This window comes from Dendropsophus ebraccatus, chromosome 3 (assembly GCF_027789765.1).
Source record: "Dendropsophus ebraccatus isolate aDenEbr1 chromosome 3, aDenEbr1.pat, whole genome shotgun sequence".
Classification (NCBI taxonomy): domain Eukaryota; kingdom Metazoa; phylum Chordata; class Amphibia; order Anura; family Hylidae; genus Dendropsophus; species Dendropsophus ebraccatus.
This window is the reverse complement of record NC_091456.1, coordinates 135,656,649-135,679,730: the sequence shown is the minus strand read 5'-3', so window position 1 is coordinate 135,679,730 and position 23,082 is coordinate 135,656,649. Positions and strand designations below refer to the sequence as shown.

Here is a 23,082-nt window from a genome sequence, read left to right as displayed (position 1 = left end):
CTACCAGTTCCTGAAGAAATATAGTGCACTGTATTGCCAAAGCTCCATTCATTCTTTAGGGCAGTGGTGTCAAACTTGTTGCCCTCCCATAATCATACAATTACCATCATGCCTGGACATCCAAAGATTTAGCCCTCCAGGTATGATGGGAATTGTAGTTTTGCAACAGCTGGAGGTCTGCATGTTTGACGCCTGTGTCATAGTGTCTTCTGAACATTGCCACGCTCTATCATTACTAACTTTTATTAAAGCACCTGGAAAACCCTTCCGTTCTTACCTAAAAATGTGTTTGGCACCCATCCTGCAAGGGGCAACTTCTTGCCATGATCTTTTTAACCTTTGACCAGATTCTAAGCATTCCTAGTATGGTATTGTTGGATACCAAAACATAGACACCTTTTTCTGTTTCCTTTTTACGGTATTTTGTTGAATGTATGTAGAGATTGAATTGTTCTATTTTTATAGACCACAATTTAGACTATTGGGTAGTTGTCGGAGATGCTGAGGAACAGGTGTTCTGAATAATAGGAATACTATTGAGATGTTACCATAATGCTACTGAAATTCCAGGTTCCTGCCGCCAGAAGACCAGAACATCACCACATTGATTGTGGACATATGTGATCTTCCAGCTTCTCCCCATTGTGGTAGGAGAGTTGTGAGGCATGAGGATCATATGAGCAGGCTTCCTGCTCAGCTGATACAGTATATTGATCTATAGGGAGATGGCAGAGCCGGGCCCACCAAGGTCAGTGCAGAAAGGAGTTAGCTGATCAATAGCCAGATCTGACGAGGGACTTTTTCCATGATTTCTTCTTTTCCCACGGTGGACATCCTTTATGTGGAAACTTCACTGATGTAGAATTATTGTACACACGTGTCTGTATAGAGCTATACTTCACATCTGTCTTCCATCTCTGATCATATGATAAGAAACAAGTTGCCTGATGACATAAGAAAACCCATTGGTCTGTAATCTTACCATTGCTTTGTGGTAATGTGATGCATTAGGTAACACATGTAGGTAACCTCAGACTGAGATCCAGAATATATAGGATATTATAAGTTGTTTGGATGCATATCTACAAAATCACAGCAATTTTAAATATGCAAAAAAGGGGTGCTTGGCACCTCAGTTGTGAATCTCAAAACAGTGGAATGCCTTACTTTGGTAAACTTTTTGTCATGGGGCAATACTTGCAACAGAGTTAGACTTTGACGCAAAAGGGGCAACCCTGTTATTTCCCTATTTATGTTCCAATACTCACAACCGAGTGGGAACCAAGGGAGGCGCTGATGAGGGAGGTATGTGTCTTACCAGGTGAGATTGTTAGCAGCACTGACCGCCCCCATAGCATTGATCCGGCCGACCCGCTCTATTCATTATCATTAGAAAGGGGCGGTGACGAACAGTGCTCTTAACGGTCTCACTAGACCATTGAGCAAAAGACTAACTGCCCTGGAGCGGCGCAGAGGAGGAAGGTAAGAAACATACCTTCCTCCTCAGTGTCTCCTGTGCAGAAGAGACATATCAGCAGGATAGATTCGTCTGCTCATAGTTCTCCTTTAAACCATAGAGGGTACATCTCAAAGTGCTTACTGTCTTGGGGTTTGTTCACACATCTGCAATAAATCTGACTTGTATTTCTGCACCTAGTCCAATGGGGTCCATTCCAAGTAGCTGTTTTTTTTGTTTTTTTTTGCTGGAATGGGAAAGCTTGGCCCTCTAGCTGTTGCAAAACTACAATTCCCATCATGCGAAGCTTCCAGGCATGATGGTAATTGGGGTTTTGCAACAGCTGGAGGACTGAAGCGTCCACATTACTTTTACAGTATGATTCATCCAGGCCCCTTATCTTTATAGTGGACATAGGTCATGGAGTTCAATTTTAATCCATTTAGCTTAGTATGAGAAATGCCTTTCATGTTCCGTATCGTGGTGGCTATATGTATGGCGTGCATTGTTGTACCCTTGTCCAGCTTCTTTCGTTATAGTCCATCTAATGTGTTATACTCATAAGCAATTCCTATTGTCTTGCACCACGGCATAGGGACGCAGGATAACATTCAGTAATTTTTTGTCTGCACACGCGGCCTAATAAATGTTCCAAATTTCAGTGGGATCCATTGTAAAGCAATTCCAGACAAGAGTACATTACAGCTGAGCAAACAAGCAAAGCGCAGCACATCATTTTGCCCATTATGCGGTGACATTAAATATACATATCTGGAAGGTAGCAGATGCTTTTGTTCTGGAATTGACATGTAAAGAAGCGGCTCTCTCAGCAGGGCCGTGCTCAATCTGCTACTCCTTCACATGTAATGAATAGCTAATTTCAGCAGAATGGTCCATAAGAGACCAAGAGGGAGGTTGCTGGAGTACAGGCCGGGAGCGCTGCAGCAAGTAAAAGCAGCGGGACGTAGAGCGATGTGCTTCTTAATGGGGAAGCATTTCCACCCTTGCAGGGGGTGAAAATCATAAAGCGCCGCTCATCTGTTACTCTGTATTCAAATGAGAGACTTACACAAACAAGCAGGTGTTTAGATTGGTGAGCGCCTGCCTGCCAGCGCCAAGGCGGGCATCAGTGGGCGAGCCTTGCTGTCTAATTCAAAACCACCAGTACCTAGTATTTTTTTCTTTTTTTTTTTTTTTTTTTTTTTTTTTTTTTTTTGTGTAGTAATGTCACCAAAAATGTGTAAGATGACTTCTCTTGGTGTTCTCTTGGCTTTTATGTGACTGAGTGATGTACAGGCCCAAAGCCTGAGGCTGCCCTACTGAGAGTCTAATGGATTCCTTGCTCTGTCTTCTGACAGGTGCGGTGTTGTCATGGAGACAATGTGAGGATTCAGTGTCTTCATATAGGCACATGGCCAGGAAAGATGAATATATTCATGTATTTAGGGATTTCACTCCTTTGTGACAATATCAAATAGAAAATAAAATGGAGTAAGATTGGAGTCTTAGTAGTGCAGTCTCTGGCCTATAACAGGCTTTTTATCTCGCTGCGTATGTATTATACATACTGTATATACATTAGTGTGTGTTTTGGCAGTACTGTACTTGGTTTGCACCGGTTATAATGGAAATTTGATGGTGGACAGCTTTTATATGGTGACTTGGGAACTGCTTTGGCTAATGGTTCTGCCTATCAATCATATTCCTAATATATCATATTTTTTAATTTCTTTGATTTTGCCTTCAAATTTCATAAGAAATTTTTACAAAAGTTTTACACCTTTTGGGCTGTGTTAACACATGCAGTTGCGTAATGTGAATGCATCATTTAATTGCCATTCACCACCATTCATTGAGTGAACTCCAACATGTGTGAACATACCCACAGTATGCACTCAAATCCTGACCCCAGATGGAAACAATGGGATCTCTCAGGTGTCTGTTGAAGGAATACAAAGTGCAAGTGTGAACCCATCCTGGAGGAAAAAAAAAAAGAAAAGGTTCTGAGGAATATCGGTCAGCCGGTCAAGCGTTCATGCCATGACTGTCTGATGTGTATGGGCAGACACAGACAAACCTCTTGGTAGCTTTCTTAGTTACAGGTGTAATAATAACTTGTAGATCATTTGCAAGCTAATGTGAGCAGTAAAGTCCTTCAGTATAAGGCTGCTTGGCGTAATTGGGAAGTCATTGAGTCTATTATAGCATTACAAAGGAATGCCGGAGAGTAATCCTTATGTCAATACACTCAAGAAGGGGGGACTGCAGTAATGACAATGGTGGCTTTAGAAAGTTCTCATTAGCATAACTGGTTAGGTGATGGCATGTGAAGACTCTTGAGGACCTGTCCTGGCATTAGGGATGGCCTTCCAATTACTCTACAGGGCACTTTATATATGCAGCAATCCAGTGCTTCAGCCCGGGTTGGTGCCCAGTAATAGACCGGCGTGGGAACAGGGCCGCGGTTCAAAAAAAGGACTGTGGCACCGCCTTCCCCGCGCCGTTCTATTGATATGCATCACAACGCAAATGTACCTGATGGCACATTTCACTTTAATATCTGCTTGTGTAAATGGTAAGTAAGTGTATGTGCACACTACGGAATACACACGGAACCTTTAAGCGGAACCTTTAAGCGGAGTCCCCTTTAAAGTTCCCCACGTATTCTGTAGTGTGCACATACCCTTAGGGTGTCAGAAGTGCACCAGAAACACTTAGGCATTTATTTTGAGTAGAGATGAGTGAATTTAGAGTGCGCTCAGGTTCGGCTGAACCCGAACTGCCGGCTTTTGTTTACCTGTAGTTCAAGAATGTGGATGCAGTCCTAGGGAGTCCTGGAAAACAAGGATACAGCCTATTCATGTTTTCCAGGAGAGAGTTTGGATGAACCAGAGCAGAGCATGCACAAGGATTGTTAATCTCTAAGGGGCCTATTCCACGGGAGCGATAATCGTCCGAATAGGCCCAATTCGGCCGATTATCACTCGGTGGAATAGAGAAAACGATTAGCCGATTGTGTCATCGGCTGATCGTTTATTTAGGGCGAGACCTAAAATCATCGGTCCCCCACCGCACATCGCTACGGTGGAATATCGGTGCACGGCGGGCGACCGACTATTTGAGAAGCGCAGCATACATTACCTGCCAGGGCTTCTCCTCCGCTCAGTCTTCCTCCCCGGGTCCCGTGGCGCAGCATCAGCAGCTTCGGAGTGGCCTGACTGAGCAGTCAGATTGCTCAGCCTATCACAGGCCGGGACCACCACAGCCAGTGATTGGCTGAGCTGTCTGGCCGCTCTGGAGCTCCTGATGCTGCCGCGGGACCTGGGGAGGAAGACTGAGCGCAGGAGAAGCCCTGCCAGGTAATATATGGTGCAAGGGCTGCAAGGACATTGGTAACTATGTCCCTGCAGCCCTCGCTTAACGATCATCGGGCCGTGGAATAGGCCCAGTAAACGAGCGCCGATCTAGCAGATCGGTGCTCGTTTACATAGTTGATTGGGCCCCCATCAGCCCGTGAAATAGAACCCTAATTCTGAGGAGTGTTTTATTGCATTGGATGTTACATATCGAGAGCTGAAATTTGATGGACAGAAGGGTTTAAACCACTGGATCAGCCGCATGGCTCTGTCATTACAGTGCGGTGCATATCTGTACAGTTTCCCCGCTCCCAGAATCTTATAATAGATGCTGCCTGGGCAGGGGAAGAAGCCCGTTACAAGCATTCCATGTCAGTGTTCCATGCGGAACACGGAACGTGTAAATGCAGCCTTAGAAAAGTTGACCAAACCAACAGGTTTCAGCAGAACTGGCAGACTATATTTTGTGTATGGATAATGGTTTGATGTCTCCCTGATAAATGCCAGTGGAAAGAAGAATTGGGCATGTTGGATCTGTCAACTGTAATTGTTCCAGACTGCTGACAGTGTTATATAACTGGGCCAGAAGACACCTGGTACCTTTCATATATCTGTCTGCTTCCTGAGCTCCTGAAGAACAACAAGCTCTAACACCTTCTCAATCAGACCTCCATACCAGACAATGGTGGGGATTCAACTTCTAGGTGTCAGTCAAGCAGGGAGGGAGAAAGGAGGAGGCATTCCGTCTTGCAGTTATTCAGGGGCTTGGGAAAGTCTCTTTGTATCCAAGAATAAGAGCATTTCTCTATATCTTGGAAGCCCAGATGGATATGATGGAGGGGGGGGGGGGGTTGCGGGTGATTTGCTCCGGCCAGAGTGCAGGTACATGTCCGGAGCTGGCTCTCTATCCGGAATCGCGGGCACTTTCCTGATATACATCAGGAAAATGCCCGTGATTCCAGCGCTCCCATAGACTTCTATGGGGGTGTCCGTGCCGGATTTCCGGACGAAAATAGGACAGGATCTAAAAAATCCGGTCCTATTTTCCAGAACGGACACCCTTCCGGAAAAATACGGAAGGGTGTCCGTGTCTAATGTTAGCCTATGAGTCCGGAAATCCGTCCGGAAATCCGGACAGATTTTCCGGACGTGTGAAGGGGGCCGAAGCTGCTGCTAGATGCTGCTCCACATTGAAAACACACGCTTTCTTGGGTGAGCCTACATGTGTATGGGGAGTCAGAGAAATGTCCTAAAGCTTGTTGGCAGACAGATGCAGAAGGTTTGTGGGTCAGTGTTTTATTGGATGTTTATTACATAGCTGTTCTGATTCTAGTGAAGAATAATTGGAAAATTGCATTTTTTTTTTTTTAGATTTTTTTTTTGTGTATGTATTAGCGTTTTTTCCTCCCGTTATGCTATATTGGCCAGTTTACTTTGCTGGTTTTGTATGCAGATGAGCAAAATGGGATTTGGCCTCCATTCCACAAGCAGAATCTACATTTCAAAGAGCAAGCCCTGATATTGTAATCTCATTGAGCTGGGTTCCCCCGAGAGGTCTCTGGCCCCCTGTGCAGAATAAATTAGGGAAATGCTTCGGCATCACAGGCCACATCTGACATGTTGTCATGGCGGTGTGTTTTCTTGATTTTAGCTTGTTTTTCTTTTATTTTATGCAGTCTGGTAGGTTGTGATGGCGGACACTTGTGCATAATGATGGCGGAGGATTGTGTGTTCTTCTGCTAGGACTATGTGCTACTTTTGTATGTGGTCTCTACAAGAGACTGTGGTAAATCCTGCACCAGTCCCTATGACAGCGATACATGTGCCCCATATTTGATATGTACCGTGTACTGATATCTGCCGCCCACCCCAAAGCAGACTAATCTGATTTTACGAGTCAAAAATAAGGTTAACGTCTCTCAGCGGCAGCAAAAATAGATCGCATTTCAGGAGGACCGAAGGCGTGTAATCCCAATTTATGCGAGAGTTGTTGGATGAAACCTTAGCCTGTTAGCTGAGACCCTTGGAGGGGAACTTCGAGGATCTCTATGGTTTCACCAGTAATCTCGGATGTCCTTTCCAATCCCTCGCTGCCACCATCTGGGTATTCCTAGCACATGGCATCCCTGAAGGAGTAACTGGAAGCTTCCCCGCTTTAAATGCCAGTGTCCTTGGGGAAAGTTTTGGAGCCGCCTCGTGTCTGTCTTATAAGATGTTGTGATGGAAATGGGGGAAGAGCTGTGCTTTGTGCCTGTCTAAGGCTTGTGTTTCATGTAGTGTTCATTACATCGGATGGAATATATATAATTTTTTTTTTTTCTTTCTAATACTACTTACTGTGCTCTACCTTCACTTTCACTGGTTAAATTCTATTTTTAGGGTTTACATGCATGTAGATGGCGTAAAGACTGACAAACAAAGCGTTCATGTCTCAATCTCTGAGGGTAATGTTGAGAAGCATACGTTGTATAATCCCATCAGTGCCAATTATCATCTTCTATAGGGGGATGTATAGTCTACCTCTGAATTGTGTTCCCAGGAGACCTGTGTTTTGGGTAATTCTTCGGAAAAATAAGTACTTTACCTTTTTGATCTACAAATTTCTGCAGCTTCTAAAGGTCCCCATACACCTTAGACTTGTGTCGACCACAACTCTTTCCTGTGTATAGGGCGGACAACCACTGGCAGATATCTGTTGCAACAGGGGTCAGCCGTGATGGAAAACCATGGCCGACCCCTATGTTTAGAACGAGAGAAGCTACAGTGAAAATTCCCCCCCCCCCTTGCTGCTTACTAGGCAAGTTGGGACAAAATAATGGGCGCTCTATATTAGGATCCCTTTTCAATCTCTGTAATGTTACCTGTCAGAAATGGACAGTCGCTGTCAATGTTCTTACAGCTGCCTGTCGTCTGTTGTGTTTGTCATATAAGTGACCTTCATATTGAAGATCCCCCGAATTGATTACCATTTGCGCCATATACATTCCTTGTTTGTATGTGGATTTCACATGAAAGGTCACCACTCTCCCCCCGACGGACGTCACTCACGCCTTCTCCGGTTAAATCTACCTAATTCACAGAGACATTTGGGCTTAGATTGTTGGCAGCCGCACATAAATTCCATCTGATGTCCATTTTGGCCAGTTTAGCTTGGCTCGTGGTAACCTGAAGTGATTAGTCCTGGACACACTTCATATCCTGCACTGATGAGGACTAATACGGCTTTGAGTGCGTGCGGGGTGGACATTTGGCCGCACTTATTGGCTGCTCTTGGCGTTTAGTATCTACACATCAAATAGGCTTAACATCAGATCCACACACTGTTTTATGTAACTTTCTGAAAATACAATTGAGTATGTAAATCCATTTAGATTTACAGGGTTTTTATTCAGGTTGTTCACTTTTACCAAAGACTTGGGTGATGGTGTACGTATAGCTGTCCAGATGCATAATAAACGCCAAGAAGCAATGTACACTTGTATAGCTATAGATCACAGGCCTCAAACTTGCGGCCCTCCAGCTGATGCAAAACTACAATTCCCATCATGCATGATGGGAATTGTAGTTTTGTAGCTGCTTGAGGGGCTGCAATTTTGACACCCCTACTTTAGATTCTCTCACTAGGATATTTGTGGTCCATGGCGTATACATCTTGCGGTGCTGATTATTTTGGAGTCTAATTTTATTTAGTCTGTTTCTGATCCTTATTTCTGTTTTTTCCAAAGGTTTCCACTTAAGCGGCACCGTGACTGAGCCAGCAATGCAGTCTGAACCAGAATCCGTTTGCAATGTAGCCATCAGCTTCGACCGTTGCAAGATTACCTCAGTGACCTGCAGCTGTGGGAACAAGGACATCTTCTATTGTGCCCATGTGGTGGCGCTTTCTTTGTACCGCATCCGCAAGCCCGATCAGGTCAAGCTTCATCTTCCTATTTCAGAGACCCTCTTTCAAATGAACAGAGACCAGCTGCAGAAATTTGTACAGTATTTGATCACAGTTCACCACACAGAGGTCTTGCCCACCGCTCAGAAACTAGCCGATGAAATTCTGTCACAGAACTCTGAAATCAATCAAGTACACGGTGAGTGGTCCTTCCTTCTGATACCATCACCCTCCGGTTTGTTTTCAGGATCATGGCGCTCAGGAATCTATGCTCTTCGGCACCTTTTTTTCTTTATTGCTCTACACATCTCCATTACATGGTTGTTTATGCCTGGATTTTCTGGATTAACAATTTCGACACCGAGGAAAAGTGTGCTTCAACCCCCCCATTTTCCCCCTTACTTATGCCAGACTAGTTCTGTCTGCTGACAATTTTTTTTTTTTTTTGCATTTTTATTCCTTACTTAATAGAAATGCTCAAACATGTCAGTGTATTTAGGAATGTTGCAAGATGTCATTGGCGTTGGTCAGTTTACTAGGGCCTCCTCCGATTGCTAATACAAAGGTTGCCTCTCCAAGGATCTGAGTGTCTTTGTTTTGACCTTGCACCTCACAGTCCCAATGACTGCAGTGATTAGACCCATTGATCCCTGAATATAAATATCTCTGCTGTTCCCTGGCCCTTTGGTCCTGGTGTGTATTAGCCCAGTGGGTCACTTTTCATCTCTACCTCACAGAACACACGTACTCTAGTCTACAGATTTGGGTAAAATGGGATGTCTGGGCTCTGTAAGCAGCTAGGAATAAGTCTAGTAAAACAAATTTTAAGTTTTTTGTTTGGAGATGATTGTGTAGTTTAGCTACATGGTGGGTTTTTGTCACAGTGAAAAGACAGATTGCACTATTTCCTTGCTGGACCATGACTTCAATTGCAGCATTGCCCACTCGTGAAAATCTACACCCCCATGACTTTGGCTCAAGGTAAAATTGTGGGTTACACAAAGGGCTATAGATTCTTAGATACTCAAAAGGATCTAAACTTGAGCGAGGTTAAGAAGGCAAACTCTTTTTTGTTTTGGTTTATGACAGGGATGGAAAACCTTTTTGGCTTTCTAGCATAACTACAAACTCTATTGTGCATGGACAGCCAAGCCAAAGATTTGGCTTTCTAGGTATGATGGGAATTGTAGTTTTGTAACCTCTAGAGGGCTGATGGTTTCCCATCCCTGTTTTTTTTGCCCATAATAATGATTAGTCCACCAGTTTCAGCGGGACTTGGTGACTTTCTTGTATGAACAAGGTGTTTTGTCTGAACAAAACATGTGGAGTTTGGTCCATTCAGCCAACAGTTAAGAAAGTTATATGGCCATCTTAAAGGCATTGTAACCTATAATCAACTAAATATAATGATGTTATTACCGTCAAAACCACCAATTATGCCCTCCTGTTCCTGATATGTGGGTTTGTAGTTTGTCTTAAAATTCATATAATGGTCAAATTGGCTTGAACTTAAAGGGAACCAATCATGAGGATTTAATGTTTTTATAGTTACAATAATATGAAGACTGCTGCAGTTTTTGCTACCATATTTACTTCTTGTTTGCCCTTTCCTCGGTCTCACTGAAAAATGTAGTTTTATTCCTCCTTGCGCTGTATTCAAATCTGTGCTAACTGGTCATGTGTGTGTCTTCTCTCCCTAAGCTAGTCACGGTTCCCAGGCTGTTATCACTTCCCTCCTTGTTGTACCCCTGCCTCTGAATGATGTAGCATACTCTTGGCCTGGGAGTCTCGCCAAGAGAGGCAGGATTACATTGAGAAGGAAAGTGATTACAGCCCAGGAGCCATTACTACAGCCCAGGAATCTGTCCTAGTTGGGGGAGAGACTCCACCCACATGACTAGTTAGAGCTGTTTTTGCATACAGCGCCAGAAGGAATAAAACTGTTTTCGGGAGATGGAGGCAAGGGCAAACAAGCAGTTAGTATGGTAGGAAACACTGCAGCATTTTTCAGGTCAATACTATAACTCTAAATCCTAAATAATCATGATTGGTTCCTTCTAATTCTATTGATTGGATTTAACATCCAGGGATGGGTGTCCTTTAACAGTTAGGGGGTGGGTATTAGATATTCACGCTCCCATGGCCTGATGGTCACTTCCATTACTAAAATGACAGTCATGCCCATTTGACTAATTAATTAAAATATCAGACAAATTATAAACCTAAATATGTCGGGAACAAGAGGGTGTATGAAACTGTAAAAGTGCATAACCAGGGCACACTAAGGGTCCTATTACACAGAGCGATTTTTAACGACCCAACGATTGCAAACAAGATTGTTTATCGTTAATATAAACGTTCACCATATTACAGAGCAATAGTCGTTAGTTACGATTGTTGTTGGGATCGTTACTGGAATCGTTGTGGAAGTAGAGCAAATGATTAGCGATTTAATTTTAGTTTCAGATCTAAATCAACTATCAACGACATAGGAACGATTTTTCGATCGTTGTCTGCAATAACCCAGATCGATTATAATTTAAATTTGAACGATATAGCGATATTTCGCACAATAATTGTACTATGTAATAGGGCCCTAAGCTGTTTAATGGTAGTAACTAGAGAGTAGCAAACTTACTGTGATAGCAAATCGCTTTGTTAGCTTAGTCTGCTGCCTTGGAACTCTGTGACCATTTATTCCAGCTGCCTGGAAAAGCTGGATTCAGTCCTAGAAAACTTCTGTTTCCCAGGACTGGATCCAGCTTTTCTCAGCAGCAAGGGCAGAATGGCATGGTGTTCAAAGACAGCTGACCTCTGAGCCAACAATGCCATTTGCTTCGTTATTACTGGAAATTCACTTATCCCTAGTGGTAACATATTACCTTTTTGGTTAGAGGTTCTCTAACCACCACTATTGACAGCACATAACACATTGACACAGTGTAATAATAATTTTAATGCTTGAATTGTAGAGGTTATCCAGAATTGAAAAAAGCACAGCTACTTTTATGCAAAAAGAGCACCACCATTGTCCTCAGGTTGTGTGTGGTATTACAATTTTAGCTCCATTCACTTCAATAGAAATGATCGCTGGCTTTTACGTGGCTTTTATCAGGAGGGCGTACTCCTATGAACTCTCATTTGGCTGGTAACTGTCCTGTGTAATAGGGCCTCTGGATGGACCGTGCTTTGCAGTGTATCCCATCTGTTTGCAGGTAATGGATACACGCTGATTCAGTGTCCTCAGTCTATTGTTTAAGATAAAGCTACCAGCAGCCTTTCAGATTGTCACCATTGTTGCAATGAAGTGCTGTTTTTTGTTTTTTTTAATACATCCACATCCTAGATGTCTATGATCATGTGTGGTAGACATCTTAAGGTCCTCAAACACCATAGTCAAGTTGGCGAAACCTGGTTGACTACCTAATGTGAATGAGGAGTCTCCCTGGACAGGTGATGTCAGGGGAAAGAAGGATCATACATGTTGGGTTCCTACTATCTGACCCTTGTGCATGTGTATACTATAAAGATGGCTGTAATCCACAGGCTTGCCAGCAACACCAGAGGGTGATTGGCCAGGGTGGTGCTGTACTCTGAAGCCACATTGCCACCTATTACATATGACTGAATTGCAGAGAACCCCTTTAAACAGAGAAAAACAATGGAGATGATTTGGCTATATACACTTGTCATACAACAGCCCCCCTCTTCCTTACCTGTTGGTTGGATCATCCCTGGCGCTCAGCTTTTACAGTGTTCTTAAATCCATCTTTGCAGTCCTGGGAGCTTAGAGCTGCAGAATAGGCCAAAGCTGATGGTTATACCGATGGTTACAAAATCATGTGCACGGCTTTAAAATTTCATCTTGAAGGTGCGGAAAGCACTGACAAGACTAAAGGCACACAAGTGCTCCAAAGTGAGGCCTGTGCTTATTTAGTCAGTGACTGCCACCCGCTCTTATAGCCGTACAGTGTTACAATACAAGCCCTTCTCTCCAGTCCCCCACCATTTTTCTTTCTATTTTGTCACCATGGTAGCTGGTAAACATCTGATTGTCTAAGGACCAGGCCATGTATTAATTCATAATTGTATTGCATTTCAGTCTATAACAGGAATATATATATTTTTTTTTGCAGTTTACATATTTGTAGGTAAAGTGTGGGGAAAAAATTAGCAACTGAGTGTTTTTAAGGGAAGATCATCAGAAGGAAACAAAGGGTGACCAGGCAGCCGATACTAAAATGGAGACAACAGAGGGGCTCAGATGCCATAGTAGTAAAATGAGCTCTTGGAGACAGACTCTCCACAGGGACCGAGACATTCCTCTCAATGCCAGGGCTGTGGGTGTGTGATAAGGTGACCTGGAGTTTAATTCTCTCTAACATGGATTTGTTCCCAAGAGTGGAGACAGTGGTGATGGCATTGATCAGTAATGTATCGATATCTTTCCACCTGTGCTGCTTGTTTTATAGGCTTTGGTGAAAAAATTTTCAGATCCATGGTACACTGGTTGTTACATAACATTGGTGACTTGTCACCTGACTTGAGCACCTTGGCACTCAGTGGCATCTCTTGCATTGTCATTCAGGAATCTAAGGGAAAGAAAAAATTTAAGAAATTTTATATATATATATATATATATATATATATATATATATATATATATATATATATATATATAATTTTTTTTTTTTTTTTTTTTAATTTTTTTTTTTGTGTGTAAGATCTGCATTACATAAATCCTCATATAAATTGTACGTCTCATTGCTTTCATTAGCCCACAAAATCACCTATTTCTAAGATAACAGACAGAAACCCAGTGGATGCATGAGTCAGTGAGATCCATTGATGTTGGTCATACATTAATCCCACACTGCCATGAAGAAAACAAATATGAGCACAGATGTAGACAGAGCCTGTCCAGCCTTTGGTTAACTATTCTCTACATAACTTTGCTCAGTGTACCTCTGTACCTAGCTGTCCATTACTGCTTGTGTGTAAATTGTGACCTGTAGACCCTCTCCTTAGTAATTGAGGGGTATAAGGCATTTTCACACTAGTCCTCCATGTTGTTGAATGGTCATGAACAGCTGGTTCTGTACAGGTGAGATGACACGAGGAGACCATAAAATGGGATTAGTGTGCAGCAGAACAATGCTCTCATTCACACTGCTTATTTGCAAAATAACACAAGGGGATTTTCATCCGACGCACTTTGTGCCAAGATTCTTTTTGCAGGGATGTGGGAGTTTTGTCAGTGCTCACAGCCATGTTACATTCATCCAGCTTTTGGTTTTGCTTGTTTGTCGCTTCAGAGGGGAATCTTTAACTTCTAAGGTGAAATATTTTTACATTTTACCTTATACTTTTAGACCTTCTTTTCTAATGAATGATGACTGTGTGATAATAATAAAGTAGGACATTAGCAGATGGGACATGGAATAACAAGGAACCACAAACTGTATGCAGATCTGCAAGTGTGGACACAATTCAGGCCTATTGATTACTATGGCCCTACTTGTAGTTTGTAGGTGTTATGGATTCGTGTTTGGGACCATGATCCGCACCGCAAAAAATACTGCCATGGTGATCTGCGCCACAAGATATGGTCCATACAATATCAGTGGGTCTGTGAAAATGCAGGCAGATACACATCCATAATGCTCTCCACAGTTGCAGATCTGCAATTAGAGCTCTTTAGGCTAGGTTCACACACCTTTTTATGAAAATAACGTCTGTTTTCAATTTACACAACAGCTGTTTTCATATTGCAACGATTGCATTGAAGTCAATGCAGACAGCGGCTGCTCTTTCACAGGTTGTATTGAACAATTGCCGATGTTTGCTACGGCCATCAAAATGTCAATTACTGGTTTGTTGTCCATAGACTTCAATAAAATTTTCATTCAAAACAACGGACATAGTTTGCTTTTCAAGACACCTGTTTTTGAGTGCCAGAGAATGTCCATTGTTTATATGTTGCGTGAACATAACCCTATGGATGTGTGTGGTAATATTGTATATAGAATAATTTAGGTGTCAGGGAGTCTGTGTGGTACCTATGGATTGTTTTGCAGGTTTTAACCACACTAGATTAAGTGGTAAAATCCTTGGACAGTATGTGGCATTTCCGTGATACCCACAGAAAACCGTGCATTTAGTAAAATCTCCCTTACCTGCCGTGTATGGTAATCCATTACAGATGTTACCGGCACAGGTCCACAGCATTACCTTTATGGATCTTAGCTATGTGCAGGAAGCTGTAGGGCAACACGTAGATCTGTTCTTTGTTTCACATATAGAATCCCATAAAAGCAATTCTGGTAGAGAATAACTCTAAAATGCGGCACCATAATAGTCACATGCAGGAGGCTGTATAGCGTGAGGCCTGTTCCTGGTTATCTCCGTGTCCTCTCATTCAATGATATTTTTATGAGGTCTCGGGCAGCTTTGAAGAATGTAATTGGCTGTCTCCTAGGCCTCTTGTACTTGCGCCCTATGGCCTGATACACCACGGTCACGTTGCACAATTGCACGCCTTACCCGAGGCTATGGGACTTAAAAAGGGCCCGAGACTTCCAACGTTTGTTTTTCACACTGGTATCCTGAATGGAGTCCTCAGCCAAGTGTAATCTTATCACGGCCATAAAAGCAAACATGTTAACTTTCTCAATAAACAAGTACACACATAATCTAAAGAACGACCCTAGCAAAGCCTTTCCCTGCTAAGATTCCTGCTGCTGGAGCGCCTGCTCTTTGAAGTTTTTCCCAGTCTGTTGTGGCAAGTCAGCGCCTTATCCTGGACTTTACATTCCATCTCCAAATTTCCCCCCTCTTCTAGTACAGGAATTTCAGTACTTTCCTGTGATCATTACCAGGAATATAGCTGCTTACTGACTATTGCATCAAGAAACGTGTGGTGTCTATTGCACTAGCTATATGTATGACGCATTGGATTGTGAGCTTCGGTGGGGAGGAGTCATTCTTTGGTTTTAATTCATGACTCAAAGCAACAAGTTCCTGTTTCCACCACTGAGTTGTGATGGGCAACTATGGAAAAATGTGGAATTAGAATTTCCCTTCACATGTATCACAACTTTTGGCTATTATGACTTTATAGTGTTAATCTTTGTGCTATAATTTAGGCTTTAGCATTTGATCACACTTAGTTTCTGATCTCCATTCAGTTGTAGAGTAGGGAGGCTGGCCTGTCTGAGTGCACCCTCTAGTGGTTGTGTTTACACGAAAAAAGTGTCAGGAGTGATGGCCTATGAAAATGAAAAATTAGTCAGATGCAATTGTATTAGGGCCCATGTACACACTAGATTATTTGTAAGTTCCCAAGTCATGTTGTTGCACCTGATGCCACCTCTATAGGGGTTGTTTTTGTTAATGCGATGCCAAGGACCACTCTGCTATAGGGAGACTTTAACATCCAGACAGTCAGTCATTGTTTCTACACTATATGTATTTCCCGGCTCCTCTTTTCGGGATTGCTCTTTGTGCAGGTGCACCGCCCTGTAGCTTTTCCTTTGAATGCGCCCCCCAAATTGCGCTTGCTTTCTAGTAGATATTTTTTTTTCCTCGCCCGAGCTGTGTATATTACATTGCTTGATGAATGAGGGGGGCTAATAAGTCAGAAAGAATGTCCTGACAAAGAGAGGAGCTGCTTGTTTGGCTGAACAGTCGCTCTTTGTTAGGAACGTGGCTCCAGGCCTGTGAGCTCAGAGCTCAGGTATGTGGTGGGAGCGAGGTAGGCACAGGTGTGTGGTAGAAACTAGACCACTAGATCACATTGTAAATCCCATTAATCTGCCAAAGTGCAACTGGCCATGTGACGTAGTACCCCATGCACACAAGACGAGAATACAGTAAATAATGGCCGCTACAGCATGGGAGATGGGGGTGGGCCCAAAGGAATAAGTGCTGCATTTATGTTGGACTCCATCCAGAGAACTACTACATGCCATGCCATTACTTTATGGTATAGGAATATGCCTATATCTAGGATATACCATCAGTTCATGGTTGGTTTGGTCTGACCCCCTGTTTTGTCCCCTTCACCATGGCTGGCTAGAGAACAGCTGTCCCTTCTGAGCTGTAGTTTCCCTGAACATATGATGGCTGGCAGCTGCCGTACAGGGAGAGCTGCTGTTGGTATTGAAGTATAACTATCATTTCAGGTGACTTTAGGATGTCTATGTACATGAGGAGTAGGACTATCGGCCCATTCTTTCGCTAATGATACTCAAGTTCTGTGTGACATACACGCCTCAATATATTGGTCTTAAATGCACTATACATCGTATACCTCCGTCACCAGCAACAATATATTGGAAACCCACTGAAGCAAATTATACAGAAACAGACACATGGGCACATTTCCACATTTAAAAAAATACCTTTCTATTTCTTAAAATTAAAAACTTAACAATCATGAGATGTAAACCTGTACTCTGCAACGACCCTATCCAAAGATAACATCACCACAACCAGATGTATGGGATAAATAGACAAGTAATATTTGCACAATGCCCTTTTATATATGTAAACATAAATGATAGCCACTCACATGGACTGCCGTCATAAGCCCCTGTCCGGGCCCCCTTAACACCGAACGCACGTCAGGGTACACTCCATCCCACCAGTATAGTATGGGTAAGACCTTGAATTGATATACTATTGCACTTATGAATGAGCACCAACATTAGAGGAGTTGTGACCACTGGGGTGTGCAGGGCTGGACAGAGAGGGGCTTATGACTGCAGTCCATGTAATTCACTATGGCTATCCTTTATGTTTACATATATAGAAGGGCATTGTTCAAATATTAGCCCATTTATTCCATACATCTAGTTGTGGTATTTTTGTATAGGGTGATTGTTGAGCACAGGTTTACATCTCATGATATGTTTTAAATTTTAAGCAATAAAAATGTAACAAATTTTTTAATATGTGGAAATATGTGCCCATCATTTTGCTATTTTGTTACCACTAGAGATGAGCGAACCTCGAGCATGCTCGAGTCCTTCCGAACCCGAACTTTCAGCATTTGATTAGCGGTGGCTGCTGAAGTTAGATAAAGCCCTAAGGCTATGTGGAAAACATGGATATAGTCATTGGCTGTATCCATGTTTTCCAGACAACCTTAGAGCTTTATCCAAGTTCAGCAGCCCCAGCTAATCAAATGCCGAACGATCGGGTTCGGATCGACTCGAACCCGAACCCGGTTCGCTCATCTCTAGTTACCACCCTGCAAACGTTGTGTTTTTCCTATGTTCATGTACTGCCTCCTATACACTATATATACACTGCCAGCACCAGACCCGAGCAGTTGAACATTTGAATTCAGTGTGTTCTGTGGCTATAAAGTCTACACAGTGCACAGGCCATCAGCCTTCCAGCTGTTGCAAAACTACAATTCCCATCATTCCTGAATAGCCATAGAATTTACTTTAGATATCCAGGCATGATGGGAATTATAGTTTTACAACAACTGAAGGTTCAAAGATTCCTCATCCCTTATCTGGGAAAAGGCAAAAGATGTAGAAGTCAGTTTTCCTCATCTTGGCTAGAGAAATTCCTTCCTTGTTGTCATAGCTGTTATGTCTTAGCAGCGTCTAGCTGCTACTTTGATGGGATCCGTCAAAAGTAGCGTTTGCATGCCCTGAGATTGTGTGTGTTTTTTTTTTTTTTTTTTTTCTCTTTTAAAGAAAACTTGTCAAAAATGCAGTCTGTGCAAGCATCATGTTATAGATGAGCAGATTGATGTATAGCCTTATAGCTCCAGGATAACTTATTGTAAATCCCTTTTCGTTCTAGCCTAAGTAGTCAGGTGGATGGTCCTACACAGTGTGATTGATAGCAAATAGTCAAATATATATGCAAATGTATGCTACAAATGCTGTCAGTAGTCAAATATATATGCTACAAATGCTGTCAGAGTAGGACTGCCCACTTGACCACTTTAGCCTGGTATGAGCTTTTCCCACAGAGTCCGAGATCAGTCTGCTCTTCCTGCTTTATATCCTGAAGACTGCAATAGATGCTTAGAGGATTTTGTTGGCAGATCTAGGGTCACTATTCATATCTGGGCTAGTGCACTCAGAATGTGCTGAAAGAATAAGTCTGTATAATAGAGTTCAGTACATCTTGTAGTCATCTGGTGCTAAGTGGGCCACAAAAGCAGCCCTGTTCTGAGTGGCAGGAGGCCCATTCTAGCTGCTTTCCCTGCAGTGTCCTATTTATTGCAATGCGGCAAGACTTTACAGGAGTGATTTTCATAGCCTAGTTGTGATATCTACACCATTCAGCTATATACCCTGCGGCCTCAGCACTCTGGTCCTATTGCTCAATTTCTGCATCTAAGCTTGAGGCTTTTGTGTTAATTTTAAGGGGTTGACCAGGATTAGGTTACATTGATGACAGTTTTCATAGTAATTCAGTTCATAGTACCATAAACCACCAAATACCCCTGACCTGCGGTTGTCATGCAAACATGTGCTGAAAACATGTACAGTAAATGGAGATTACGAACAATGAAACGGTCTGTTCACTGTTTAATGTTTGTTAATCTTAGAATAGTTTTTTTTTTAATTATAGGTAGTATGTAGTGGAAACAGAGTAAACCTATAGTGCAACATCAAGGACCTGTGGCCTCTCCTGACCTGTCAATTTTAGTAAATCTTTGTATTCTTGAATTTAATTTTTTATTTGACTAAGCGGCCAACTGGGTGTTACAAGTTTAGGGAGTGTCCCTACACAGTCACCTCTGACTGGTTAGTCTCATAGTAGGGGCACACCCCCTACTGGTTGTTGTCTATTTATATCTGTAGGAGTATTAACAGGGACACAGTTATAAAAAAGAGGTTTTGACTTTATTGCATCAGGGACTACAGGTATTTACTAAAATGGATCAGGAGAGGCAAGGTTCTTCCTCTGTATTCTACACATATAATAAGCCGTTTGGGCTCTAAATAAGAACACTGTGAAGTCTATACCTGGCAGCAAAAGGTTAAACTGGTAGGTTCCGAGCATCTAGATGTGGGTCAGTCGGCAGAAGCGTGTCGTACATTTCTTATAATAATTGAACCACAAATCAACAAATGATTTTTCGGCAGCAGCGAGCGCTATAAGGATAGATCAGATCCCCAGTTATGAAACATTTAAGAATCTGTGCAAGATGATATTAGAAACATACGCTGACAACAGCTGCTCCATCCAGCAGAGAGCTGATCTTTCCTCCTGTGTGTTATCTGCAACCTTTTGAAGAGGAGTCGGGAAGGAGTCCCGTCATTTGAACCTTTTACAGAAGACGAATAGCTGAGAGCATCAGGAATAGAGTGTCTCAAGGCTCCTTGTTTGTACAACCCTGCGAGGGTCTGTCTGTAGTGCTGTCATAATCCACACCTTCCCAGCACTTTGGTTTTTAGAATGTGCAAGAAGTATCTTTTTATTATGCACGCTGGTATTAGAGGCTGTGTACGCCCCTGCCACCGCACTATTTTTGCTGCTGTTTAATGCATTTGAAGTATGAACAGCTTTGCATGTATACCTAAACACTCTTCTCATCCAATCTGTAGCTCCTATGGAGTCTTATTTGTGTCCATATTAGACTCAAGGCAGTCAAATGTCTCTCCCCACTGACTGGTAGGAGTATGACGACTGGATCAGACTTGTTTGTGGTCTGTTACCATGGAGACACAAACGGGCAAATTGCGGCCGTACACAAGAAATGCTAAGATATTTGTAATTTTAGATGTGCAAATGTGATACTTGGATTCGTTGGATTAAAATAAATATCAGAGGGACATGGCCTTAGTAGATGAATGAGCCTTGTGCATGATCTGATATGTCCAAACCCAAATGCTCAGCATTTCATTACAAATGGCCCATGGGAGTCCTGGAAAACATGGATACAGCCATAGGCTTTTTCCAGGCCGCCTTAGGGCCCTGGTACACATGGCGATTTATCGGTCTGAGGACCTGATCATCAGCTGATCGTTGTCTTTAAGCAGGTTAAAATATCATTGGCCGGCATATTGCTCCATGTAACAGGACGTGCGCAGTCGGCAGCTGATAAAAGTGCAGAGACAATAATAAAGCAATATTTACCTCTCCATGCTTTTCCTGACTCACTGCAGCCACCACCGAAGTTTCTGAAGCAGTGTCTGCAGTGACAGGCCGTTTAACTAATCACTGTCTGTGTCTTTGTCCCATCTCAGCCAGTGAGCAGCTTGTCACTTTAAGGTTACAAACCCACTTGCCGGATCTGCAGTGAGTCTCCTTGCTGCGTTTTTGCAGGGAGACTCGCTGCAGATCCCGGCCCTATACTTTCAATAGCAGAGAAACGCGCAGCAGGGATGTACATCCCTGCTGCGATTTTGTCTGCAGCCCGCCCCATTAACCCCCCGGCCGCCGGACATTATACATTACCCGGTCCCCGTTCCTGCTTGCTTCGGGGCTCCCGGTGTCTTCACGGCCCGCCTGGCCAATCAGTGCGCTGCGGCGGGGCAGCGCACTGATTGGCCGGGCGGAACGTGCCGGGAGCCGCTGAAGCAAGCAGGAGCCGGGATCAGGTAATGTATATCCTGCCCGCCCCCCTGCAGCCCCCCAGCCGCACGATCGCCCGCAGCCCCCGGGGGCTGGGGGCGATCGTGCGGCTGGGGGCGATCGTGCGGCCGGGGGCTGTGGGGCTGGGGGCGATCGTGGGGCTGCGGGGCTAGGGGCGATCGTGCGGTCGGGGGCTGCAGGGCTGGGGGCGATCGTGCGGCCGGGGGCTGGGGGCGATATAAATTACCTGATCCCGGCTCCTGCTTGCTTCAGCGGCTCCCGGCACGTTCCGCCCGGCCAATCAGTGCGCTGCCCCGCCGCAGCGCACTGATTGGCCGGGCGGGCCGTGAAGACACTGGGAGCCCCGAAGCAAGCAGGATCGGGGACCGGGTAATGTATAATGTCTGGCGGCCGGGGGGTTAATGGGGCGGGCTGCAGACAAAATTGCAGCAGGGATGTACATCCCTGCTGCGAGTTTCTCTGCTATTGAAAGTATAGGGCCGGGATCTGCAGCAAGTCTCCCTGCAAAAACGCAGCAAGGAGACTCGCTGCAGATCCGGCAAGTGGGTTTGTAACCTTAAGGACAATTTTAGGCAGGGGAACTTTTTACAGAACTGCCAGGGAAGGGAAACATACGGACATCGTTAGCACTGCCTAAACATCATGGCAGCCTTTGCCTAGACCGTTACACTACCTATCCACATTCCCGGTGTTCACCTGTGCTCCTTCCCCGGTTCCGCGTGCTGCAGCTTCAGAACGGCCTGTCAGAGCCGACAGGCTGCTCAGTCAATCTCTGGCCGGGACCGCCAGAAACGAGCCACTCTGAAGCTGCAGTGCACGGGCCTGGCAGGGAGCAGGGCCTCAAGATTGTTTCATCTGTTGATTGTTGACTCGTGATATAGCCCTAAGGGCTGCATCCAGCTTCAGCCACCAGTAATTGCGGAGCGTTCAGGTTCGAATGAACCTGAGTGTGCTCCAGGTTCTCTTATTTTTAATTTAGTAGTAATGGCTGTTTTCTATAGTTAATAATGACAAATTTCTGATAAAATTCTTAAATTCATGTCACAATTAAAAGTGAAGTACTATGACTATCTGGGCTATAACAATAATATTTAGTGGTGGCTGTTCCATTCCAGATTTCCTATATTCCTGAATGGCAAATCTTCATACTTTTGGCACTGTTTGCAGTTTGTGCAGAATAGTTACCCATAGTAATGAATGGTAGGTGCAGTTTTCCTCCTAATCCTCCCATGGGGTTTAGTGCTCAGATCCTTTAGTAGAAATGACAGGTATGATGGGAATGTAGAAAGTTGTTGGTGCTGACCCTGATTCATGACTTCTTTTTAATCTGCCTGATCTCCTTGCACAGCGCAGGCTGCGGCCTCACTGACCATATCCTATGCATTAATATACAGCTGTCTTTCCATGTGAACAGGTGCTCCAGACCCGACAGCCGGCGCCAGTATAGATGATGAGAATTGCTGGCATCTGGATGAAGAACAGGTCCAGGAACAAGTCAAGCTATTCCTCTCCCAGGGTGGTTACCATGGATCAGGAAAGCAGCTCAACTTACTTTTTGCCAAGGTATGGCTTTGTTATATGCTTCTGGGGTGCACATGGATGACTGCATGGGGGTACACTAAGAGCTTGTGTCCTTGTGGGTGACTGACATTTGTATGCATATCAGAACCGACTTTGCTTTGGTGTAATCCGTAGCTTGTGTATTCAATGAGAAATAAAAGTCTAATCGAAAAGGCATGCTCAGAGAGAATGTTTCTCTGCAGAGCTGTGAAGTGCCTTGCAAGGTCGCCCCCTTAAGGCCAGATGTATGTCTG

At 43.7% G+C, this 23,082-nt stretch overlaps 1 protein-coding gene across 1 annotated transcript in view; it reads left to right on the top strand.

Moving 5' to 3' along the window:
- The window catches only part of ZSWIM6 (zinc finger SWIM-type containing 6), an 81,639-nt gene that overhangs the window by 23,582 nt on the left and 34,975 nt on the right, over positions 1-23,082 (top strand). Inside the window, exons 2-3 of the mRNA XM_069962731.1 lie at positions 8,538-8,894; positions 22,683-22,831. Coding sequence (XP_069818832.1) covers positions 8,538-8,894; positions 22,683-22,831 — 506 coding nt within the window. The remainder of the gene's footprint in view (positions 1-8,537; positions 8,895-22,682; positions 22,832-23,082) is intronic.